General features: G+C 42.7%; 1 protein-coding gene across 6 annotated transcripts in view; it reads left to right on the top strand.

Annotated features, from left to right (window-relative positions):
* The window catches only part of RALGAPA2 (Ral GTPase activating protein catalytic subunit alpha 2), a 330,652-nt gene that overhangs the window by 182,552 nt on the left and 123,946 nt on the right, over positions 1-24,154 (top strand). For all 6 annotated transcript variants that reach the window (XM_063659353.1, XM_063659357.1, XM_063659359.1 and 3 more), the window contains 7 exons: positions 265-323; positions 4,301-4,409; positions 9,747-9,857; positions 11,210-11,278; positions 11,573-11,710; positions 15,048-15,231; positions 22,974-23,745. In XM_063659353.1, the coding sequence (XP_063515423.1) occupies positions 265-323; positions 4,301-4,409; positions 9,747-9,857; positions 11,210-11,278; positions 11,573-11,710; positions 15,048-15,231; positions 22,974-23,745 (1,442 nt within the window). The remainder of the gene's footprint in view (positions 1-264; positions 324-4,300; positions 4,410-9,746; positions 9,858-11,209; positions 11,279-11,572; positions 11,711-15,047; positions 15,232-22,973; positions 23,746-24,154) is intronic.

The raw sequence follows: 24,154 nt of genomic DNA, 5'->3' as shown, positions 1-24,154 counted from the left end.
CTGGAAGTCTCATTTGCTTTATACCAGAAGCGCTCTACTCCCGCGGGCTGAATGGCCTAGGGAGGCCCTGTGGAGACCCCCATCTTCCGCCACCCGCTCCCCCGAGCCCAGTGTTCTTCTCCCGCCAGGCTCTCACTCATAGATGAGCTCTCTGAGCTCCCTGGTCGAACTTCAGTAGCTCCTGGCTGCCTGGAACATGGTCAGAACATGTGGGAAACCAACTATGACACAAAGTTTTTATTTTACTTAATTTTGTGTTTTTAGCATTACCTCATAAATATTTTACTGAAGAATGCCACAGAAGAACCAAATGAATATGCAAGGTAAATGTTGAATAAGAGGTAAACTATTTTAGAATTTTAAGATACACATTTATGTGTAAGTAGTTAATGTTACAAAAGAAAACACTTATTCTTTCACGTAGCTCTTATACAGACTGAAAAGTATAGGAAGAATGATGCCAGGAAGATGCTTTGCATGATTATTTAAAAAGGTGTCATTATCAAGTAAAAATTGTAAAGTGCAGAAGAGTATATAGTACACTATTTTGTGTGAGAAAAAGCAAGATTACAAATATAATCATGTATCCTCTGATACTTTCAAGAAGAAAGAAAATGAAAATATAAACCAAATATTTATAGAAATGGTGTATGTGTAGGGTAGTGACTCTCAAACAGTGATGATCTTTTACACCAGGAGACATTTGGCAGTGTCTGGAAACATTTTGGGTGCTTCTGCCAGGCATCTGAGGTTGCTAGCAACCTATGATCAAGACATATGAGGTTTTCTGGGCTACTTACGTGATGAAAAGTTTCTGCCTCTCCTCCCAACGTGAAGACCAAAGCTGGGAATGCTAATGGAGGGGAACACCTGTCTCTGATCCTCAATTTCAAACCCCATAAGGTCACCAGAAGCCCAGCTCAGCCTCTTACTCCCTCCTAGGAATGGTTCATGTTCTGCTCCCTCTGTAGCCTCATTCCAAGACAGCAGCCCATCATTCATCACTGCCTTACCAGCTATTTGATGATTTTAAGTGTTTTTTCTCTTGTATTTTGTTAGTAGATGGGTTAGTTCAAATTTCCTAGTCTGCTTTTACCAGAAGCTAAACTGATAATAATTTGTAAATATTAAGCTAACATTGCATTTTTGGATAACCTCAACTTGGTTTATGTGATACCAGACTTGGTTTGGCTAATACTTTGTTCAGGAAAGTTGCTTTTATATTGATGGCCTATAATTTTCCTTCCCCATCCTTCCCTTATCAGGTTTGATTATAATTTTATAAAGTCTCACAAAATGACTTAAGTACTGTTTCATTTTCTTTAATCAGAAAGAGTTTTTACAAAATTAGAGTTAATATTCTTGAATATTTAGTAGACCTTGATGGTAAAACTACCTAGGTCTAATATTTTCTTGATGAGAAGATTAACCACTGACTCATTCTCTTCAGTGATTTTAGGACTATTAAGGTTTTCTTCTTTTTCTACTTTTTTTTTTTTTTTTGACAGTACTGATAAACTTTTCTAGGAATTTGCCTATTTCACCTAAATTTTAAAATATACTGGTATATGAGTTGTGAGTTATCTCTATTATCTTTTTTTTTTTTTTTTTTTTTGAGATGGGGTCTCGCTCTATTGTCCAGGCTGGAGTGCAGTGGCGCAATCTCAGCTCACTGCAAACTCCACCTCCCGGGTTCGCGCCATTCTCCTGCCTCAGCCTCCCAAGTAGCTGGGACTACAGGCGCCCGCCACCACGCCCGGCTAATTTTTTTGTATTTTTAGTAGAGACGGGACTTCACCGTGTTAGCCAGGATGGTCTCGATCTCCTGACCTCGTGATCTGCCCACCTCAGCCTCCCAAAGTGCTGGGATTATAGGCATGAGCCACCGTGCCCGGCCATCTCTATTATCTTTTATCTCTTTCACTTCTATGGTTACATCCACTTTTTAATCTCTGACACGTTTTGTGTATCCTCTGATTTTTTAACTAGTCTTGCCAAAGATTTGTCAATTTTATTAGTCTTTTCAAAGACTAGACTTTTGTCTTTGTTCAACTTCTCTATTTTATATTTGCTTTTATTTCCCACTCTCTATTCTTTTCTATCCTTCCTTTTACTTTCTTTACCATCTTACCTTTAAGGTTATATATTATTTTCTTACCTTTAAGGTTATGTATTTATTATATTAATTTCTCCTTTACAGATATAAACATTTAAGACTATATGTTTATTGCTATTTACTACTTTGTCTGAATTCTATAGGTATCTTTTTGTTACTGATGTCTTAGTTAATTGCATTGTGGATCAAAATGTCTTACAGCAGTCTTTGAAATTGTTGAAATTTGCTTAATGACCCACTAGGTAGTCCGTTTTTGTCAGTATCCCATATAAACCTGAAAAAAATGTATGCCCTATTCTTTGTTGGGCATAGTCTTCTAATTGTGTTTATTAAATTTTTTTAATACTGGGCTTCAAATATTCTGTATCCTATCTGATTTTTTTCATCAGCTTGATCACCTTTTGGAAGAAAAATGTTAAAATCTGCTGCTATTATGGTGTGTTTATGTATTTCTCCTTATATACTGTCAAATTTTGCTTTATATATTTTGAGGCTATGTGATTAGTTGCATAAAAGTTTAGAATTGTCCTATATAGTGAATCAAATATTTTACATTTTTGTAGTGACTCTTTATTTCTAAGGAGGATTTTTTTTATCTTAAAGACCACTGGTTTAGTTATTGTTAAATAATACTTTCTATTCTTTTTAATTAACCTTTTTATATTCTTCTTTTAGATGTCTATGCAAAAACTGTATATATCCAGATTTTGTAATTTTATCCCATCCCATCTTTATTTTTTAACTGAAGCTTTAGATTCATTTTCATTTGTTACAATTACTGATCTGTTTGGATGTACTTCTTTTATCATATGTTATACTTTATTTTCAATAGGAAAGAAAGATCCTATTAAAAATAAGGTATAATATTTCTTTTATTTCTCCTTTATCTTGCCTTCATTTCCCCATCCCCTGTTTTTCTTTCTTTCTTTCTTCTTCTTTTTTTTTTTTTGGATTTTTTTTCTATTCTATTTATTACCTCAGTTGTTTTTAAATCATAGGCTCCCTTTCCTTCTTTTAGAGGTTCTGCTAGATATTTGAACATGCATACTTACCAAGCCTGCAGCTAGTCTCTCGTTACTCTCTTCCTGAACAGTGCATGTTGCTCAGAACATAATTCCCTGATTTTGCTCCTGCCTCACTGAACTTTCTCCTTTCTGTCCCTTTTGCTGACCTCTCCTCCTCTACCTAATCTCTGATGAATGTTAGAGTGACGCAGAGTTTAGGGCTGGGCCTATTCTCTCTATGACTTCCTGGGCACTCTTATTCTGATCAGCCAAATACCATCTTCTTGCTCATTTATTTACCTGCCTCTTCAGTGAGCCCCTTTTATATTCAGACTTATATATTAAACTGCCTACTTGATATCTCAACTTGAATGTTTTAACACAACCATAACTGAGCCCTTGAATCTCCTTCTGACCCCCCGAGCTGCCTGTCCCTCAGATTTCATCTCACCACATGGCCCCACCATTCCCCCAGGTTTTCAGTTCAGAAATTTAGAGAAAACCCTTGATTTCTTCTTTTTCCTACACCTACTGCATGTAAACCATCAAGTCTTGGCAATACTTCTTCCTCTCTCTTTCTTTAGTGTAGAAAGCCAAATTTCTGTGGAGTTAAAAACAGAATAGAAATGTATATGGCATGGTCGGCTTTCTGTGAAGAATATCTGGTCCTACCACATTGTTTAGAAGAATTAACAGTGAAATTTATTTTGAAAGTTGTATTTAAATATACTTTAAAATAAAATATAGCATTTGTTTTATGTTTGTGGTAGGTATTGTGCATATTATGGTAAATAAAACAATTACAAACACAATTTTTGAGAGTTTTCTCAGATTTATGTTTTTTATTCTTCCTCAAAAATATCTTGAAACAGTAAAATGTAATAACCTATTAGTTTCAACAAAACTAAGTGATATATATGGTCTGTGACGATTAACAGAAAATATGCCATTTGTTTAATTAAATATTTAGATACTAAACCATTATCAATATTTCTATTTGTCCTGAAAATTGGCCTATTGAGGGTTTTTTATCTTTTCTTTCAAGAAGACATTCTGCTAATAGATCTATAATTTTTGCTATTTTGTATAAATAGATTTAAAGTGTTTTGTTATTTGAAAATACAGAGAAAGTTTATTAAGTTTCATGAGAGTTTTCCTCTGTTTTCTTCTTTTTAAAAAGATGCATTGCCGTTTGCTCCCTTGGGGTCTGGATATGTGAAGAGCTTGCACAGTGTACAAGCCACCCTCAGGTGAAAGAGGCCATCAATGTGATAGGAGTAACTCTGAAGGTATTACCAGTTTGTGGTGCTGATTGGATATTAAGCCATATCTGAGGCATTTAACAGTTTGAGTTTGAATTAGCCCCATCTTTTTTATCCCCCAAATGACAGAGGGATTGTGATTCTCATTGCATGTGCTGTGAGGCTCCTGGGAGGGGCACCGACTGATGCTCCCCTGCTGGCAGCTGCAGCCTGGCCACCAGTGTCTAGAGTATTCCTGGACCAGTGGCCGAATGGGTTCCTCTGGTGGCTGGGAAGCTCCTGTTGCAAAGAGGACACCTGTCACCTCTTGGTGGGGGTGACAAGAGAGTGGGATCTCGTGCTCTGGCCTCTTCAGCAGGCCTGGGAGAGGCCTCCACACCTTGCAGTTAGGCCCCTCAGTGTTCACCATCCGGCTGAATCTTGGGCACTTTAAGGACATCTTTGTCTCTTTGTTTTGTTAATGAGAAGAAGAACTGCCATTCACTGGGCACTCACACTAGGTCAGAGTAATGGCGAACTCTAAATACTTCTGTTAATCTTCAAGACAGCTCTGCAAGATAGACGTTGCAATTTCTGTTTTATACCAGAGGAAATCAAGGCCCAGAGAAATTAGGTCACAAGCCCAAGGCCACACAGGTATAAGTGATGGAACCAGCAATAAAAGCAGATCTGTGTGGCATTAAAGACATGCTTGAACTTTCACAGGTGCTGTTAGGCTGCCTCTAAGCCAGAGCTCAAATCCTGCTGGATCCTTTCCTAGGTCCTGCTTGGAAATGGTGGTAATAAACAGCATTGCCATTATCACACTTAGGGAACTGGTGAGTGCCTGGTCTCTGCCAGGCGCTGTGCTGAGGGTTTTGTGGAAGTTCTTAGTTCAGGGGTAAGCATCCTCAGTTTACTGGTGGAGGAACTGAGGTGCAGGAGCATTAAGGAACTTGGTCAAGGCTCTAGAATGACGACCTCACTGAGCCAAAGTTCAACCCCTGAACCATCCACCTAACACCAGCATTCAAGCTGCTGCGTGCCCTTCTGTGCCGCCTGCCACACGCAGCTATAATAGCAACGGCACTTAACAGCTGACGCCTGGGACTGTCACCATCAGGCCAGCAACAGCCTCTGTACCACCCTTTGTGCATTATCTGCTTCTGCCCATAGGATGACTAGCCAGTGCTGTCTTCCACCCTTGATTTGGCGTCTGGCCCCTGCTTGACCAAACTCAGTGCCTCCTGTTCCCCAGGTATACCCTCTGAGCACCCCCATTGCCTCATCCTCCCACATTTCTCCTCCACAACACCTGGGAGTGGAGGTGGGGGTGGTTGTTGTATTATGGGAGCTAGAAAAACACTTGCTGCTGATCCCTGTGATGAGGACTGGAAAAATTATCCAACCACAATATCACAGAAGAGTGTCCCTCCAGCCAGAGCAGGGTGCTGACCCCTGACCTTTGTCAGCAAGTTTAATCCTCAGAGCTGCCCTGTGAGGGGAAATGTCAGTGCCACCTCCACTTCACAAATGAGGTAGATGAGCTGACTAGGAACCGAAGGAGCTTGCCAAAGCCAAACCCAGAACACTCTGGCCACATGTGTGGAGTTTTGCACAACTGAGGTATGCAGGATACCTCCTGACTCCCAAAGCCATGGAGAAATATTTACATATAATTTATTAAAGTGAAAACAAGTTGGCTATAAATTACAGATCAATGTAGATTCCAATTCATTTTTAAATACCCTTTTTCAATTCTAAGATCTGTTTTTAAATTTTTATTTTTTCTTAAACCTAGATGTATATAGTTAATGTAAGGTGGTTCCCCCATCTCTACTCCTTCCATAGAAAAACTATTAATAACTCTGGTGTGTTAGATTAAAGGAGATAGACACACACAGACACACAGAGTCACACATCGCATAGTGATGGGGATATGTTCTAAGAAGAGTATCGCTAGGTGATTGCATTGTTGTGTGAACATCATAAAGAATATTACAGAAACCTAGGTGGTTTCTGGACTGTCTGGGATGGCCTGTTGCTCTGAGGTTATAAACCTGTACAGCACACTACTGTGCTAAATACTATAGGAACTGAATATTCAATTGGAACACAATGGTAAATACTTGTGTATTTAAACATGTCTAGACATAGAAGAGGTGCAGTAAAAATATGGCACTATAAGCTTATGGGACTAGCGTTGTATATGTGGTGCTTACCAAATGTTTCCAAAACATATTTAGGAGGTACATGACTGTATATATATTTCTATATAATATAGGAAAGAGATAGAAATTGATAACAGAGTAGAGGGATAGATATTCTTTCTGCAACTTTTCTATAATTATGGGGGAAAATATAAGACATCAAAAAAAAATGTGGTTACCACATATTGAGCTCTCACTCTGTCCACTATCCCAGCACAGCATGGAGATTGTCCTGTTGAATCCTCCCCCTCTGGATAGCAGCAAAAGAGAAGAGGACTGAGGAAGGTCAAAGAACTGACTCCAGCTTGAATTGCTAAGAAAGCAGAGGGATCAGGATGCAGCCAAGTTGTTCTGTCTTTAACCATTATTAATAACAGGAAACTCATTGACTTAAGTCCTGGTCTCTGAGGACACCTCCCTCCCCACTTCCCTCCTCTCCTGCCTCCCTCTAGTTTCCGTGTTGCTGTGGCAACTGGGTTGTTTTACCTAAGGACATAGCACATAAATCGAAGAACTGAGGACTGGGAGGGAAAGAGTTGCTACAAGGAATGAGGAGAACAACCACCACTATGAGAACAGGGGACTCTAGGAGGCTTTGGGGCTCTGCCAGGAGGGACAGAAATGGAGAAAGAGGAGGCAGTGGGGTACTTGGCCCCACCCCAAGCCCAGCCTGAGCCTGAGCCTGCTTTGTGGGTAGCGGAGAGTGCAAGCCCTGGCAGGGCTTCCTGCTTTATGGGCTCCACATAAAGCCAGCGCCACCTCTCTTGTAAGAAGCCTTCAGAAATGCCCTGCAAGGGTGACCTAGGTGCGCCAATGAATGTGCAGAGCATTCCACTCAGCAAGGTGTTGGTTGGCTGGTTTGTTTATGGTAGGGTAGCAGATGGATGGCAGGCATGGGGTGGTTGGGGGAGGTGGTTCTAAGCCACAGCCATACTCACCAACTCTTGTGAGCTGCCCAGCCCTGCTCCTTCTCCCACCTCTTCTCTGAGACGTGACTGACTTTCCTCCTTCTCCTTACCCCACTGTTGTTTCTGGCTTTGAGTCCTGCCAGCTGTACTTCCTGAATGCCCATTGAATGCCCATGGTCCGTCCCACCCACTGCCCAAGTCCATCCCTCACACACTCACCCTGCCAATACTCAGCCTCCTGATCAGTCACCAGTCCTAGACTGGCCCCCACAGATTACTGTTCATACCACTGTCAGAGGGATCTGTCCATGCACAGGCTGACCAGTGCAGCCCACAGGCTGGAGTGCTCAGCATGGCACTCTGTCGGTGCCCTATGACTCTATGCTGGAGAAGTGAGAGAGCAAATGAATGGCTTATTTCATCTCCACCATTCCCCACCTCCTTCATTACGTGTCAGTAACACCACCCTGCCTGCAGCCCCCTGTATCCGACCGACCTTTCCTGCCTTGGTGCCTGGGCCCTGCCACCCATACCTGGAAGGAGACCCCACATCCCCCCTGCATTCTTCCAGGTACAGCTTAGCTCTCCTCTCCCTCCATGGTGCCTTCTCTCTGCCTGTTTTCCTCCAAGCCTCATGTCCCACTCTTGTCTGCCCATAGCTTTTGTGTCTTGTCTGTCAGCTCTCATAATTTTCCCTTGTCTGTTTCCAGCTTCTTGAGTTCAGAGCTTTGCCAGCCTTATCTTTCCACCTGGTGACTCTGCCACTGTGGTGCAGCAGCAACACACACAGTGCCCACTCATGTTCTCCCACTCTCTCAGAGTTTCATCTTCATCTTAGGCACACCACGTGCATCCTTAAGGGGGCCATGCTAGGCATTAAAGATACAGTGGTGAACAATATATGCAGGAAAATAACAAATAAAAAGGTCAGCCCTGATAGCCTGTAATGCTGTGAAGGAGATCTAATAGGGGAATAGGATGAAGCTGAAGAGCTGACGGGGTGGGCCACCACCCAGGTCTTGGGTCGGGGGCGGTGTGGTGGCCTCAGGGAGGAGATGACATTTTGTGCCACAATTTGAAAGGTATAACAATGCAAGCCACATGCAGACCTGGGGATTAAGTGTTCCAAGCAAAGTTGGGAAGGAGCAGGTGCAAAGGCCATGGGGCAGAAGCAAGCCAGAGTGTTTGAGAGATGGAACAAGACCAGTAGCAATTGGGTCATCTGGGATGTGGGATCTCTGTGGCCAGGGAAGGCTGTGAAGAGCCCCTGAGTGCAACGACTACAGCCCTGGATTTAGCTAGTGCCTCTCAGGTAGGGGTAGTCAGTAACTGTTTATTCTGTAGAATTAAAAACCTTTCCCTTATCTTCTTCCTTATTCTGTACATTTGTCACTGGGGCACTAAACGTTGATGATGGTCTGCTTCATGTGGCTTAGAGTGAGGTGTCCCTAGACTAGGGTCAGCGACGAACCTTTCCTGCGGTAGATAATGAGATATGGATAATGGTGTAGCCCCATGTTCTGGCCAGGGAGGAAAGCAGAGGGTGCCCTTGTCCCTTCTGTGCTCTCCCAGCATGAAAAAGTAAGACCTTGAAGGTGCTGCCCTTAGACATGCTGCCTCACAATCAATGGAAGCATCCAGCCCTTGGTGGTGACTTGAGACGCATGCCAGCCTCAGGAAACATACTCAAAATAATTGAGTATACCAGAATTCATTAGTTATCTTCTCCTACACTCTAATTTTACACATTCTTAGTATGTCATACATGTAGGTCAAGTTTTATTTCATAGGATAGAAAGCCATTTGATCAATCCCTGTTTCTCCATGTGTAAAATGAAAATAACATCTACCTTGCAGAGCTGTCAGTGAAGATTTATCAGTGAGAGAATGAGTAAAATCCTTGTAAAAGGTTCAGCGTACAGGGATGGATACATTTTAATTTTCTCTAGTTGTCAAAAATATGATTTATGTGAGCTGAATAAGAAATTTGAAATTATGGTTTTAATTTCCAAATGAATAAATGAAAGCTCCTTGTTCCTGTAGAACGTTATGTAAATTAACACAGTGAGGCTAGAGAAGAGGCAGTTTTAAAATGGTGATGTGACAATGTCTAAACTCTCTGGTAATAGGACATATTTTTCATCAATTTGAGGCAAAACAGATAAATGTAATCTAAAAGGAACTGAGAAGAAATAACTATTTTGTCCTTAAGAATGATGCACCTGTTAAGTTATGTGTCTGCTTTGGGATTCGGTTTCCTTTTATAGTTTCCCAACAAAATCGTGGCCCAGGTAGCTTGCGATGTGCTTCAGTTGCTGGTTTCCTACTGGGAGAAGCTTCAGATGTTTGAATCCTCTCTGCCTCGGAAAATGGCAGAAGTAAGTCTTTTTTTCTTTAATACCAAAACGTAAGCATTTCCTTTTTACTGTATTTGATATTTAATTAATTATAGATATTCAAATAATTGTTAGAGAACCGACTATTAAATTGCCACAAGTCGTTTTAAGATTAAGTTAGACTGGTTCTTCTCAGCTGTGATTTCAGGCACTATGTAAAGAAGCCAGCAGTATTCCAGACAGAGGCTTATACTTGGGGAGTTTGAAAGGCAGGCACGACCACAACAAAGAGACCTTTTGTAGATTGGGCGTCATTCATCAAGAGCAATTTGGATGGTGCCAACAAGGAGTAGGCAGCTGGTTATGATGCCCTCCGTGAGGGGTGGAGGGGGGCAGCTGTTGTGTAAAACAGAAGTCTCTCCCAGACTAAAGCCCTGGACCACACTTTCTGCCCTAGCATGATTACCGGCTGTAATGAGATTGCTACCACGATAACCTCTGTGGGGGTAACTGGTAGGAAAGAGGGGCGGAAGGAATAGGAAGAATCTTCTCAACAGTCATATCCTGAAGGCCACTTGCATCCAAGGGTGCTTTGCCTATACACAAGCAGGCAGCTTCACTCCCATAGGTGTCCATGGGATAAGGCACTTCTACTGATTTTTATAGCTGCACTTTTAAAACATGCCCTGTTCTTATACATCCAGTGGTAACTCTTCGAGGAAACTTCATTTGTCCCCATGAGGTATTACAAGGAGAGAGAAGAAGTGATATTGATTTATTTCTCTCAGCCCTAGACAGATTTCACTGGAAAGAACACTTTGTTCCCTCAGAGATACATTAAAAGGCACAAGTGATTTTTGACCTTAAGTGACCTAGAGTGAAATGGAGTTTGGACATGGGAACATAAAGTGCTCTGAAATGGAAAGTAGGGTTTTGGGGTGACGATGTAATTTATCATCTAAATGGGACTGCTTTTGAGAATAAAAGGGGTGCTGTTTACACCAGGACAGCAGGTGGAGATGTAGGGTAATTTACAATAAAACTAAAATGGGAGCATTTTCATAATTATTTTTGGAAGTATTTTTTTATTTTCACTATGAAAACTGTGGAAACCGATGTTCAGAATTATGTGACTGCAGAGAGAAATACTCTTTTCTCTGCCTTCCCTCCTAATTTTTCAACCAGAAAAGTAGAGTAGAAACTGGATGTGGCCCCATTGTCTTTCCCTAATTTTCAAGATCACCACACAGCTGGCTCTCTGCTTTGTATCACCTTTCTCTGGTGAGTTGGCACCAAGCTGGGTTTAGTTGCAAGGCCATCATGGAACTCCTAACATAGGCTTACAAAGGCTTACGAATATGGTCTGTTTGATTGGGGATTTATCTTTTATGCAGATCCTTGTGGCCACAATTGCTTTTCTTTTACCAAGTGCAGAGTACTCCTCAGTGGAAACAGACAAGAAGGTAGGTGGCACATTAAGTTTTTCCTAGAGTTTTTTTATTTTAACGTAAGGTAAAATGACAAATAATGTTACAACTAGTGATATCCTTTGTAATATCCTTCTCTATTGGCCTTAACAGTCTTTTTTGTGAAAATGCTACTTATTTATTTATTTATTTATTTATTTATGTACTTACCTACTTATCTAGCACCTGCATGTCCACTGAATACTGTGTGTAGGGACAATTCTCTTATTATTACATGTAGTGAGGTTTAAGAGACTGCAGCGTAAGTTACTGGGCATGTTCTTCTTCCAGTTTATTGTGTCCTTGCTGCTCTGCCTCTTGGACTGGTGCATGGCATTGCCCGTGAGTGTCCTTCTCCACCCCGTGTCCACGGCGGTCCTAGAGGAGCAGCATTCAGCCAGAGCCCCCTTGCTGGATTATATCTACAGGGTGAGTCTCCACCTGGGCCTGGGGGAATGGAGTGTGGGTTTATATGCCAGAGAACCACCAAAATATGTCTTATGCATGTACTTATTTGTCATTGCCCTTTTGAAAAGGATTTATGGTAGCTTAAACGTTTTCTTAAAAAGTAACTAACTTGGCTGGGTGTGGTAGCTCACGCCTGTAATCCCAGCACTTTGGGAGGCCGAGGCGGGTGGATCATGAGGTCAGGAGATTGAGACCATCCTGGCTAACACGGTGAAACCCTGTCTCTACTAAAAATACAAAAAATTAGCCGGGCGTGGTGGCGGGTGCCTGTAGTCCCAGCTACCCCAGAGGCTGAGGCAGGAGAATGGCGTGAACCTGGGAGGCGGAGTTTGCAGTGAGCCGAGATCTCGCCACTGCACTCCAACCTGGGCAACAGAGCGAGACTCCATCCCAAAAAAAAAAAAAAAGTAAGTAACTTAAGGACTGAAAGCAGAACAGATGTAAAGAAGCAGTGGTTACCAAGTTAAAGATGCATGCATTTTACATGACTATCATCTTTAATCTTTAAACAACTGCAGTTTTGTCAGAATTCTTCAATTTTCATGGAACATGTTCTATGTCTACTTAAAGAACTGTTCATATTATAGGGATATCTACATGAATTTTTTCCCTAGGGCAAATAGCTTCTTTTTAAAAGATTATTTTTGTTGATACATATTAGATGTACATATTTTCAGGGTACATTTGATAATTTAATACATTCATGTAATCAAATCAGGGTAATTGGGATGTCTGTCTTAAATGTTTATCTTTTCTTCATGCTAGGGACACTGGAATTATTCTCTTCTAGCTATTTTGAAATCTACAGTTGATTAATGTTAACTACAGCCACCCTACTAGTCTATAGAACACCAGGTCTTATTTCTTTTATGTATTTGTATACGGCATTAGTTTGACAAAATCTGTTTATCAAAGGAAGAAAAAGGTTTAATGGTCTTAGTAATCGTTTTGCCTCAAAAAAATCTTAAGAAATAAATTAAGGAACTATGTCCCATCAAAGTAATTAGCTTCATCATTTTTATAACATTTAAAATATTCTTAGTTAACCCCCCATCCTTTCCCCCTACACACATTCACACTGAGGACTAGGTGTGGCATTTGCTCTGGATTGCTTATAATATCCTTCTGTAATTTGTCTTAACAATGTCTCTCAAACCTTGGTTGTTTGTTTAGCATTTGCATGTCCACTGAATAATTACTGTTATGGAGGGAAAATTCTGTGGTTTATTCTTTTAGTAAGAAACCTTTAATAATAAAAAAGGGTCCAAGTCACAGACTGATTACTTTGTTGCCTTATTTTTAAAAGTATTACTTTTAAAAAAAAACAAAAAACACCTAATAGTGGTTGAAATTCTACTAAAAAGTGTTTGTGTATTCTTAAATGGTTTCTTCGGTAGCCAAGGATTTTAATAACTATATTAGGATTCATTAGATACTTCTGTTGTTTTTGTGGCTTATAAACCTGTACAGAGCTTGGTTTGGGCCAATGGCATTAGCCACAATCACTTATGTAAATCTCTTTTCTGAGTTCTTTCTTTTCTTAAAGATTTCTCTTAAAATTGCTTTACCACTATAAAAGTCACCTCATAGTAAAAATTCATAAATTTACTAAATAACTGTTTGTTTTGTATTTTAAAAGTAAACTTTTTATTGAAGTATAATATGCTTCCAGAAAACTGCATCAGTCTGTAAGTGAAAGCTTGATGAATTTTTACCAAGTGAGCATGCTTGTAAAATCGGAGTCCGGATCAGGAAACAGAACATTCCTGGCATCCTGGAAGCCTTCTCTGTGCCTCCCCGTAGCCACTGGCCCCATACCCATGTCCAGGGATAGCCGCTATCGTGTGTAACAGAGCAGAGTAGTTTTGCCTGTTTTGAACTTTATACAAATTGAGTCATACAGTATGTCCTCTTTTGTCTGACCTCTTTTGCTCAACATTATTTTTGAGTGATGTATTCAAACCGTTGTGAATAGTTGCAGATTTTTCACTCTTGGTGATATGTAGTATTACACAGAATAAACCACAATGTATTTATCCATTTTACTGTTCATAGACATTTGGATAGTTTAGAGTTTTGGACCAATAAAATGTGAATATTCAAGGTTTGTTTTTGTTTTTTGTTTTTGTTTTTGTTTTTTTGTACATATACGTATGCATTTCTGTTGGGTGTATACCTAGGAGTGAAGTTGCTAGAATACATGTATTCTGCCTTATTGGTGAACACCAAATAATTTTCCAAAGTATTTGTGCTAGTTTACACATAACATGTGGTTTTAATGTGCATTTCCTACATTTATTGCATTTTGGCTACTAGAAATTAATTCTCTCAGTGATTGCAGCTTAATTTTTAAATTAATAAGAGAGCTGCCATAAGGATTTTCCTATACTGCATTTTTTGCTAGGAAGAGGACATAGTCAAGTGGTTGCCCTGACAACTGTAATTCTTGGTACTTTGTAGCCATTTACAAAGGGTACCTGACCACAAGGCCTCTTGCCATGTCAGCAAACCAAAGCTGGTCATCTAAAAGTGAATTTACTTTACATAAATATATTTAACCCAATGGTGTTTTCCTATTTTCTCAAGTATTACTTTGATTCTTATAAAAATCAGTGTTTGGAGTTGATGATCTTGAATTTATGATTAAAAAGGAAAATCTGTTGCAATTATTACCTCATTATGCATTTTGGCATATTCAAGATGGTTTGTGTTTGCATGGCTTGTATGTGTACAAAGGCTCAAATGAGTAGATAGATCTTCAATCAACTGCAATTTGTAAACAACCAGTGAACTTTCAGGAACGAATCTTGTGAAAATAAGAATAATTTAAAAATTGTATTAAGTTAGCCCTTACAATTTATGGCATCGTGAGTTATACTGATTTAAACTCATGACTGGTCATGACGTGCACTAGTTGGTCTCTGCTTGTTGTGCTCGTTCCACCCTCCACCGTGATTGGCCTGTCCCACCACTACCCTTCATCCCCTGATTAGTTCCCTCTACCTGTGCCGCCTTTGGTGGACAGGAGGGGGACTTAGGTACGTGCAGTCACACAGAATGTGAATAAGTACTTTTTAACTTTTACTTTCCTTTTGCCTTGAGAACATATTTCTTGGCATTGATATGAAAGGAGCAAAATAAATTTGCTAATAACAAGAAGGTATTTAAGAATGGTCGTTCCATTTCCAGCTAGGACCAAGCAGGAGTCCTAGCTGCCAAGTGCTACAGTAGTTAGACAGATTGTCAGGGGACACGAGGTGGGTAGCATCCATGGTGCACATGGCCTCTGTTTTCACAGGTTTTGCACTGCTGTGTGTGTGGGTCAAGCACGTACACCCAACAGAGTCACTACACACTGACCCTGGCTGACTTGTCATCCACGGATTATGACCCCTTCCTGCCACTGGCGAATGTGAAGAGCTCTGAGCCAGTCCAGTGTCATTCGTCAGCAGAATTGGGTAACCTGCTGACTGTTGAAGAGGGTGAGTATTCTTTCAGGTATGAAATCTTGTGGGAAGGAAAAGGAAGGATTTAGCCTTTTGCCATGCTTGCTGTACTATTTTTTTTTTTAATCGAGTTGAAGTTGAAATCCTAGTTCCTGGAGTCCTCTGTGATGGCAAATTCTGCCTTCCTTGTTTCTTCTTTTTTTTCTCTTTTTTTTTCTCCTCTGTTTTCCCATTTTAGTAGTTCAAATGGTTTTTGTATTATTGAAGACAGGTATGTCTCAGATCCATGGAACTCACAAAAAAGGCTCATTTTCTATCCTCAAGGAGCTTTACATCTAATGGAAAACACACAGTGAAGTCCAGAAGGACTCATTGTGGACTGGTAGCACCATGAGGGCTTTCCATGAAGAAGGACTTAAGCCAGACTTAGCAGGGTGGACAGGTGTTGAAAGGAGCTCATAGATTTTTCCAAGTTAGGAGAGCATCATGAAAAGAGATGGAAATTTACTTGCTGCAGTTTTAGATTTGCTCTGCTCATAGCAGAGAGTCCATTTCAGAGCGTATAGGGGTTGTCAGGACTTAGAGCCTGCTGTATTTCTTACTTAAGCACCCCTCTCCCCAGAATGATAAGAGCCCAGCTTTGGGCCTTGGAATGGGAGTAGAATGTGGGTATATTGTCTATACATATGATAAAATTGCATAGAACCAAACACACACACACACAAATGCATGCACGTAAAACTGGTGAACACTGAATAATATAGATGGATTATTATCAATGTCAATTTCCTGACTGTGATATTGTCCTATAGGTATGCAAGATGTTACCCTGAGATGAAGGGTATTTGAGGTCTCTCTGTATTATTGCTTACAACTGCATGTGAATCTTCAGTTGTCTCAACACTAAAAATTAGAAGAAGGCCAAGCATGACGGCTCCCACCTGTAATCCCGTCACTTTGGGAGGCCAAGGCGAGCAGATCACTTGAGCACAGGACCACTTGAGTCTGTGAGGTCAAGGCTGCTGTGATCAGCGCCACTGCACTCTGGCTTGAGCGACAGAGTGAGACCCTATCTTAAAAAAAAAAAAAAAAAATTTAAAGAGATGTAGGTGTGAAGTGTTAGATCATCCATGAAAACTGTATGGACTTCACAAGTTAAAAACCTAGGCCCAAGACTAGAACCTTGTGGGTAGAAACATCCTTAAGGACAGCAGAGTGAGGGAATGTCACCAGGAAAGCAAAGTCAGGGAAGTGGAAAGAGGACCAAGAAAGAGTCATTCTAGCAAGTCAAGGAAGAAAGCAAATAAGAAGTTGAGAAAGGTCAGCAGTGCTAGTTGCTTCAGAAAGCTTAGGGAAGGTGAGAATGAAACAGGAGCTGTTACATTTCCCAACTAGGTGTTTGGTGGTAGGTTTTGCCAGAGCACTTTCACCAGAGTGGTGGGTCCAGCCAGATAACATGAGCAGGTGACCTGTGCAGGACAGTCAGATCCCTGAGTCAGAATCCTTTTGTGAGGCCCTTGGTGGAAGGAGGAAGGACACAGCAGGCAGTGGCCGGGTGAGGGAGGACCAAGGTCCAGGGGTACTACAGAGTCTGGAGCAAGGTTCAAGCTGACATGAAGGGGAAGGTGAGATGAGGATGAAAAAGACAGGACTGGGAGTGACAGTCATGAGCAAGGGCTTAAAATCTAGCAGTCCTGATGTTAGCTGCATTTTGTAGATGAGCAAACTGAGGTTAAGGGATATTCCCAGGGGCGTGTACAAGTCAGAAGTAAGGGAGGTGGAATTTGAACCTAAGATTTAATGACCAAGTTCCTAAAATGCATTATTTACTCTGAAATTTTTGACGTGGAGTAGACTTAACACTCTTGTTTTGAGTTGTGTTGGTGGTGGATGGTACATGGTTCATTTTCATGTTGTTCTCTTGATTTGTTCTCCATTTATTTAATCATTTAATTGTTTATTTCTGGAGCTCCACTGTCTGTTAACTGCAATGTCTGCTTTACTTTTTCCCCCACAATGATAAATTATTTTTATTAAGTAATTGAAACAACTCTTAATGTATTTCGTTGTTCCCTACTGTAAGTTCATATGTCTTATAATAAAATTAACTTGTTTTTTCCTAAAGTCATCAATTTATACTCATCCACATGAGTATATCCCCAAAATAGGTTCACCATTTATTATGAGTTGTCACTTAAAAATAGCAGAAGATAAATAAGTTATTGAAAAAGGAAAAACCTAAAAATATACATTTAAATTCTGGCACCATTTTTCTTTCAATGTACAATACTGTTTTACCTGAATATTTTTTCTCCAGAAAACCTCAGGAGCTAATGCAAACATTCCCAAGATAGTTCTAAAGTACTAAAAATAATTGCTTAAACTTCTCTGACAAAGGAGTTTTTTAAATTCACTGACATATTAACTAAGCAAATAGGCAAGATGCTTAAAAACATATTGGTGTGCATGTCCTTGCTAAGCAGATACATCATATAGAAAGTGAAAAGGAAAAATAAAGGTGATAGCGTAGGTATTTTAGGTTAAGCAAGAAAGAGCTCAAATTTGAGGGTATTTTTTTTCACTCAATGTCATGCTTCATCATCCATAACAAAACTATCTCTGGTCAGGGTGGCCGGGCGTGGTGGCCGATGCCTGTAATCCCAGCACTTTGGGAGGCCGAGGCAGGTGGATCACGAGGTCAGGAGATCCAGACCATCCTGGCTAACATGGTGAAACCTTATCTCTACTAAAAATACAAAAAATTAGCCAGGCGTGGTGGCAGGTGCCTGTAGTCCCAGCTACTCAGGAGGCTGAGGCAGGAGAATCGCTTGAACCCGGGAGGCGGAGGTTGCAATGAGCCATGATCGCGCCACTGCACTCCAGCCTGGTGACAGAGCAAGACTCCATCTCAGGGGGAAAAAAAAAAAAAAAAAAAAATTATATTGGTTTTCACCTTTCTCTGGGATCTCATTGAGTAGCTTAATAATCAACCTTCTGAATGCTTTATCTGGTATTTCAAAGATTTCATCTTGGTTTGGATCCATTGCTGGGAAGCTAGTGTGATCTTTTCAACCTTGTTTTATCATATTACCTATATTTTCTGGTTCCTTCTCATTTGTGTAGACTGTTTCTTCAAATTGTTCTTGAATTTATTCTTGATTTGACTATATTTATTTTTTAATTTCTTTTTTCCCCCTCTTAAAGATGTGACTTTAATGTTTATAGTTTATTATAGCCTAATTTGATTTTGCTGCTTTTGGGGGTGAAGACTGTATATGAGTTTCTTGGTTATAGAGAGTCTTTGTATGCTGACTTTCTCAGATGCTGATTGTAGTAGTTTTGTACTCGGGGTGTGGGCAATTTCATTGTCTCCTGTGGAATTGGAATGGCAAGGATCTCTTGAAGCTTATCTCATTTCCCCGTGTTATGCACTTTTTTATTTGTTTAATTTTTCCCCAGTGTTTTATTTACTCTCTTGATGATCCAGGCTTCAGGCCAGTAGGGGAAGTATCCCTAGATAGAAACCAGTTGCAGCTAAAGCAGGTGGTTAGATACAATACACAATGGTGGGCTGAGGCCCCAGCCTTGATTAATGTGGCTAGGGGATCTCTCAGTTAGATGCACTGAGTTTTATCAGGGTGAAGAGTGGGAACTAATCCAGCTGCCCTGTCAGGCCAGCAAGAAAGTTACCCACCTCCCAGCCTCACTCCTGTCCTAATGTTTCGGCTATTCACATCAGACAGGCACCTCTTTTCATTTGTAGGGATGAGGGATGTTGATGTTCCATATAGAAAGGAATTGTGACTCTGCCTCTTGTGCAAGCCTAAATTTGGAGAGTGCTTCTGTGAGGATGCAGTCACCGTGAATTGTTCCAGGAGGGCTATCTATAGGTACATTCATGCTGAATTCGCATGGGAGAAGTTCCAGTTGTGTCTATGGTGGTGGACAAGGTGGAGAACAAGGACCCCTTCTCCACGACCCTTCACAAGCATGCAGGCTGCCTGCCTGTTGGGGTAGAGGTGCAGACTTTCCCTGTTGCACCCAGCACTGCAATTGTGTCTCTGCTGCAGGAGACTTCCAACCAGCAGAAAGATGTGGGACTCAAGACCTGCTGTCCAAATTCTTTTGTCCCATGGGGTGTTCCCTTGATGTGGTGCTCTCCCCCTTTCCCTAGGAATAGGAGTTCTTGATAGCCAGACTACAGTGACTGCTGTTGCTCTTCTGGGTCTAGCCACCCAGTGGGGCTGCCACACTCCAGGCTGGTGCTGGGAAATGTCTGCAAGTGATCCGGTGATGTGACCTTTCTTCAAGTCTCCCAGCAATGGATACCAGCACCAGCTCTGATGGAGGTGGCAGGGGAGTGACGTAGACTCTGTGAGATTCCTTGGTTATAGATATGCTTAGTGTGCTGGCTTTCTTGAATGCTGGTTTTAATTGTAGTTAACTTTCACTTGGACAGGCTCAGGACCTCTGGTGGCTAGAGTATTATAGGCAGTGGTGATAGCTGAGGTCATTCAGCCATTTTCTCCTTCCTGGGCAGTGTTATTCCACCTGTAGATGCTGTAGTGGGCTGCATCAGCTAGCTTCCAGCCACGAGGTGGTGCTTGCAAGAGAGCACCAGCTGCAGTACTGGCCGTGGGATTTGAGCTTGCCCTAAATTGCCTAGGGGAAGTAATCTGGTTCTGAGGCAATGGGCAGGGCTGTAAAGCTCCCACAAGTTTATGTCCTTTGTGTTAAGCTACCAGGGTGGGTGCAGGGATACATACCAACAGGTGGGGATAGGGTTAAGCAGGTCTGTGCTCTGACTCTCCTTGAGTGGGGCCAGCCATGGCTCCTTTGAGGGTCAGGGGGTGGTTTTCAGGCAGCTGGGGTAATGTTCCAGAGATAGTATAACTGCCTGTGCTGCACAGAAGAGTTCACAATGGGAGTGGAGAGTAGCAGGCAGCAGTAAGCCTTGCCCAGCTTCCATGCAGTTAGCAAGGCCGATCTCACTCCCTCAGTGTTCTACTAGCAGCACCAGGTTTAGATCCAGGCAGTCTGCACACAGAACCCACATCTGCGCCAGCCCATAAGCTTTCCCACCTGGCTTTCGTGTCGTGCCCTTCCTGTCTGCCCATGAGGCAGATGTGTCTGCAGTGCACTTCCCTGCTCCCCCCACCCCCACTGGTTCTGGTCAAAGGAGTTCATCCCTGCTCGAGATTATATCACGAAATTCAGTTAGGAGCATCTTTCACCCTGCAACCCCTTTCTGAGCTAGTTGACTGGCTTCCCCAAGGTCCCCTGTGAGATACATTCAGGTATGGCTTCCCTCGGTTCATGCTGGAGACTGAGAATGCCTGCAAGGCATTTCCTGTGCTGCTTCTACTTTTGTTTCTCATCACTCCCTTAAGCAGTTCCAGCTCTGGGTAGGGTTAAGGCCTTCTCCCATGACCTGGATTTTCAGATTCCCTCATAGGGATGTGTATTCTGAAGGTAGTCTCCCCCGACTCACACTCTGAGGATTTATAGTTTTTCACCTGTCTCGTGGAGTAGACTTCAGCTTTCTGCTTCTTTCAAAGGGTCTGTGGATTCTTGCAGTTTTCCTGTTGAGTTCCTGTATTGCTCCTTGGAAAAAAGTTCACAATGTGAATCTCTGCACACTATTCTGTCCTTCCCAGTGGGAGAGGCACACTAACACTGCCTCCAATCTGCCATCTTCTGGATTTGCTTCTATAGCCCTATGCACTTCTGTCGGCAGGTTTTATATTGGGCTGTGGGATTTGACCTACAAGCCAGTAAATGGTGTTTATGGGTAAAAGCTGGCTGTGGGCAAGGTGGCTAGGTATATACTTGATCCTTGTTTACCAGCAGAAGCTCTCTGTTGCCTCAGGCAATGGAGTGATCCATGGAGTGCACAGTGGTCTGAGCTCACTGCTTAGCCCTGGGTGGGCAGGGGCAAGATGGGTTGAGCCAGACTGGACAGGCTCATTTACAGCTCCCCTGGTGTTGGGCACAAGTAGCAATGCTGAGGGAGAATCCAGTGGGTGGCCATCAGGTGCCCAGTGGTGTGCCTAGGCATGGAGCTGGGAAATCTCCTTGGCCCCTAGTTCTCTGCACAGGCAGAGGGGCACCTAAACTCCTGATCAGGAGAGTGGGTTTGGGTGCTCCAGGTACCTATAAGTCTGCCTGGGCATGGGGTGGAGAGGACCCCGTTTCACCATGGTCTCTGCACAGGTACCTGTAAGTCTGCCTGGGCTTGCAGTGCAAAGGGGTCTGCTATACTACAGTCTCTGCACAAGAAAGGTGGGGTGGCTCAGGCTGGTAACCCAGATGAGCAGGCACTGCAGCTACCTGGAGATATGCCAGGGCATGGGGTGGAGAGGACCCCACTTCACCATGGTCTCTGCACAGGAAGGGCAAGCTAGCTCAGTCTGCTGATTCAGATGAGTGGGTGCTCTGAATTCTTGGAGATCTGACTAGGCATGGAGTGGAATGGGCTCCACTATACCATAATCTCTACAGGAAGGGTGGGGCGGCTCAGGCCACCAATCTGGGCAAGGAAGTGTGCCGAATACCTGGAGATCTGTCTGGGTGTGGAGTGGAGAGGGTTCCCCTGCACCAGGATCTCAGCAGAGGAGGGATGGAGAGACTCAGGCTGCTGAACTAGGCAAGCAGGAGCTCTCAGTGCCTGGAGACCTGCCTAAGCATGAAGCAGAGAGGGTCCCCCTGCTGCAGGATCTCTACATAAAGGGTGAAGCAGCTCAGACTACCAGTCCGGGTGAGCAGGTGCTTTGAATGCCTGGAGATCTGCTTGGGTGCGGAGCGGAAAGGGCCCTGTTGCACCACAATCTATGTCCAGGAAGGGTAGCATGGCTCAGGCTGCTCATCCAGGCAAGCAGGTGTTCTGAATGCCTGGAGATCTGCCTAGGCATGGAGTGGAGAGGGCCCTACTATACCATGATGTGTGCACAGGAAGGTTGGGGCAGCTCAGGCTGCCAGTCTAGAAAAGGATTTGCCCTTACTGCCTGGAGTCCTGCCTGGGAGTGGAACAGAGAGCGCCCTGCTGCACCATGATCTCAGGGGAGCAGCCTGGTGCGCTCAGCAATGACACATGCAGACTGATTCTGTGTTGCCAAGCAGGCCCTGGCTGCAAGTCTCATTGCCCAGGAGAAACTTTAGCTGTAGCAGCTCTCTCCTCCCACCCCAAACCTGCAATTGAGAACAGCACAATTCCAGTGCCTACTGCTGGGGCACTTTCCACAGTTCTGGCTGTGGAAGTCCTTGCCCCACTCCAGAGCAAGTGCTCCTGTCTCTCAGTCCCAGATCTAGGAAATGACTGCAGCTTTTTCTGGTGTCTTTTCCTCTCAGCGCCTCCAAGCTTCTCCCCAAGATAGCTCTGGGGCTTGGGAGAAGCATCATTCTCTGTCTTGGCCTGGGTTGCTTGGATCCCCAGTGGAAGGGTAAATTACAGAGGGAGACTGTTTCTCTCTCGAGTACTGGGGCTTCACTCACTCTTACCAGCTGGATGCCATCACAGGGGCTGTTTGCCTGCATTGTCCTCCCTGAGATCTGGAATATCCTTCACGATTCCAGTGGATTCCCATTTTTCTTCTTGAATTAAAGCTCAGAGAGTTGATCATTTTGCACTGTCTTGCTATTTCTAAGTGGCTGAGGCACACTAAAAGCCTATAATCTACCATATTGGAACTGCTCCCTGCCCCCCCCCCCCAAAAAAAAGGTGTTGAGTTTTAATCTTCATTCACCACTGACTCTTTATGTTTCTTTACTGCTGTTTACAGAGAAGAAGAGAAGAAGTTTGGAGTTGATCCCTTTGACTGCTCGAATGGTTATGGCCCACCTGGTGAACCACCTGGGGCACTACCCCCTCAGTGGGGGCCCTGCCATACTGCACAGCCTTGTCAGCGAGAACCACGACAATGCCCATGTGGAAGGCTCTGAGCTGTCCTCTGAGGTGTTCAGAAGCCCAAACCTGCAGCTGTTTGTATTTAACGATAGCACCCTCATCTCCTACCTTCAGACACCCACAGAAGGACCGGCAGGGGGATCACCAGTGGGCTCTCTCTCTGATGTGAGAGTAATTGTGAGGGATATCTCAGGGAAGTATTCTTGGGATGGTAAGGTTTTATATGGACCTTTGGAAGGCTGCTTAGCCCCCAATGGAAGAAATCCTTCATTTCTGATTTCGAGCTGGCATCATGACACATTTGGACCTCAGAAAGACTCTTCACAAGTTGAGGAGGGGGATGATGTTCTTGACAAATTACTTGAAAACATTGGCCATACAAGTCCTGAATGCCTTTTACCATCACAGCTAAATCTAAATGAACCTTCCCTACCCCCATGTGGCATGAACTATGACCAAGAGAAGGAAATCATCGAGGTCATTTTGCGCCAAAATGCTCAAGAGCATGAGTATATCCAGAGTCATAACTTCGATTCTGCAATGAAAGTCATCAGCCAAGGGCAGCCCTCCCCAGTGGAGCCCCGAGGACCCTTTTATTTCTGCAGGTTATTGCTTGATGACTTGGGCATGAATTCTTGGGACAGAAGGTAACAATCCAAGCTAGACCTCCAGTTATTTTATCATTATTTTCATGTACTTGTTCTTTTTATCATTTTGTGGTTGGGGAAGAAGAAAAGATTGGAGAAGAGAGAAGAATGGAGATTTTTCTTTATTTTAACATTTGCAGCTTATTTTCTGCTACTAAATTAAAGCTAGAAATGAAATTATGCTGTACTGGTGTGCAGATTGAATTCCAAACATGTTGGATATTTTAAAGGATATCAAACGTGTGTGTGTGTGTGTGTGTGTGTGTGTGTGTGTGTGTGTGTGTGTGGAGGGGGGTTATTGTTATTGTTGTTTGTTTGTTGTTTTTTGAGACAGAGTCTTGCTTTGTTGCCCAGGCTGGAGTGCTGTAGCATGGTCTCGGCTCACTGCAACCTCCGCCTCCCGGGTTCA

This window comes from Pongo pygmaeus, chromosome 21 (assembly GCF_028885625.2).
Source record: "Pongo pygmaeus isolate AG05252 chromosome 21, NHGRI_mPonPyg2-v2.0_pri, whole genome shotgun sequence".
NCBI classification, from domain to species: domain Eukaryota; kingdom Metazoa; phylum Chordata; class Mammalia; order Primates; family Hominidae; genus Pongo; species Pongo pygmaeus.
This window is presented reverse-complemented; position numbering and strand designations above follow the sequence as displayed.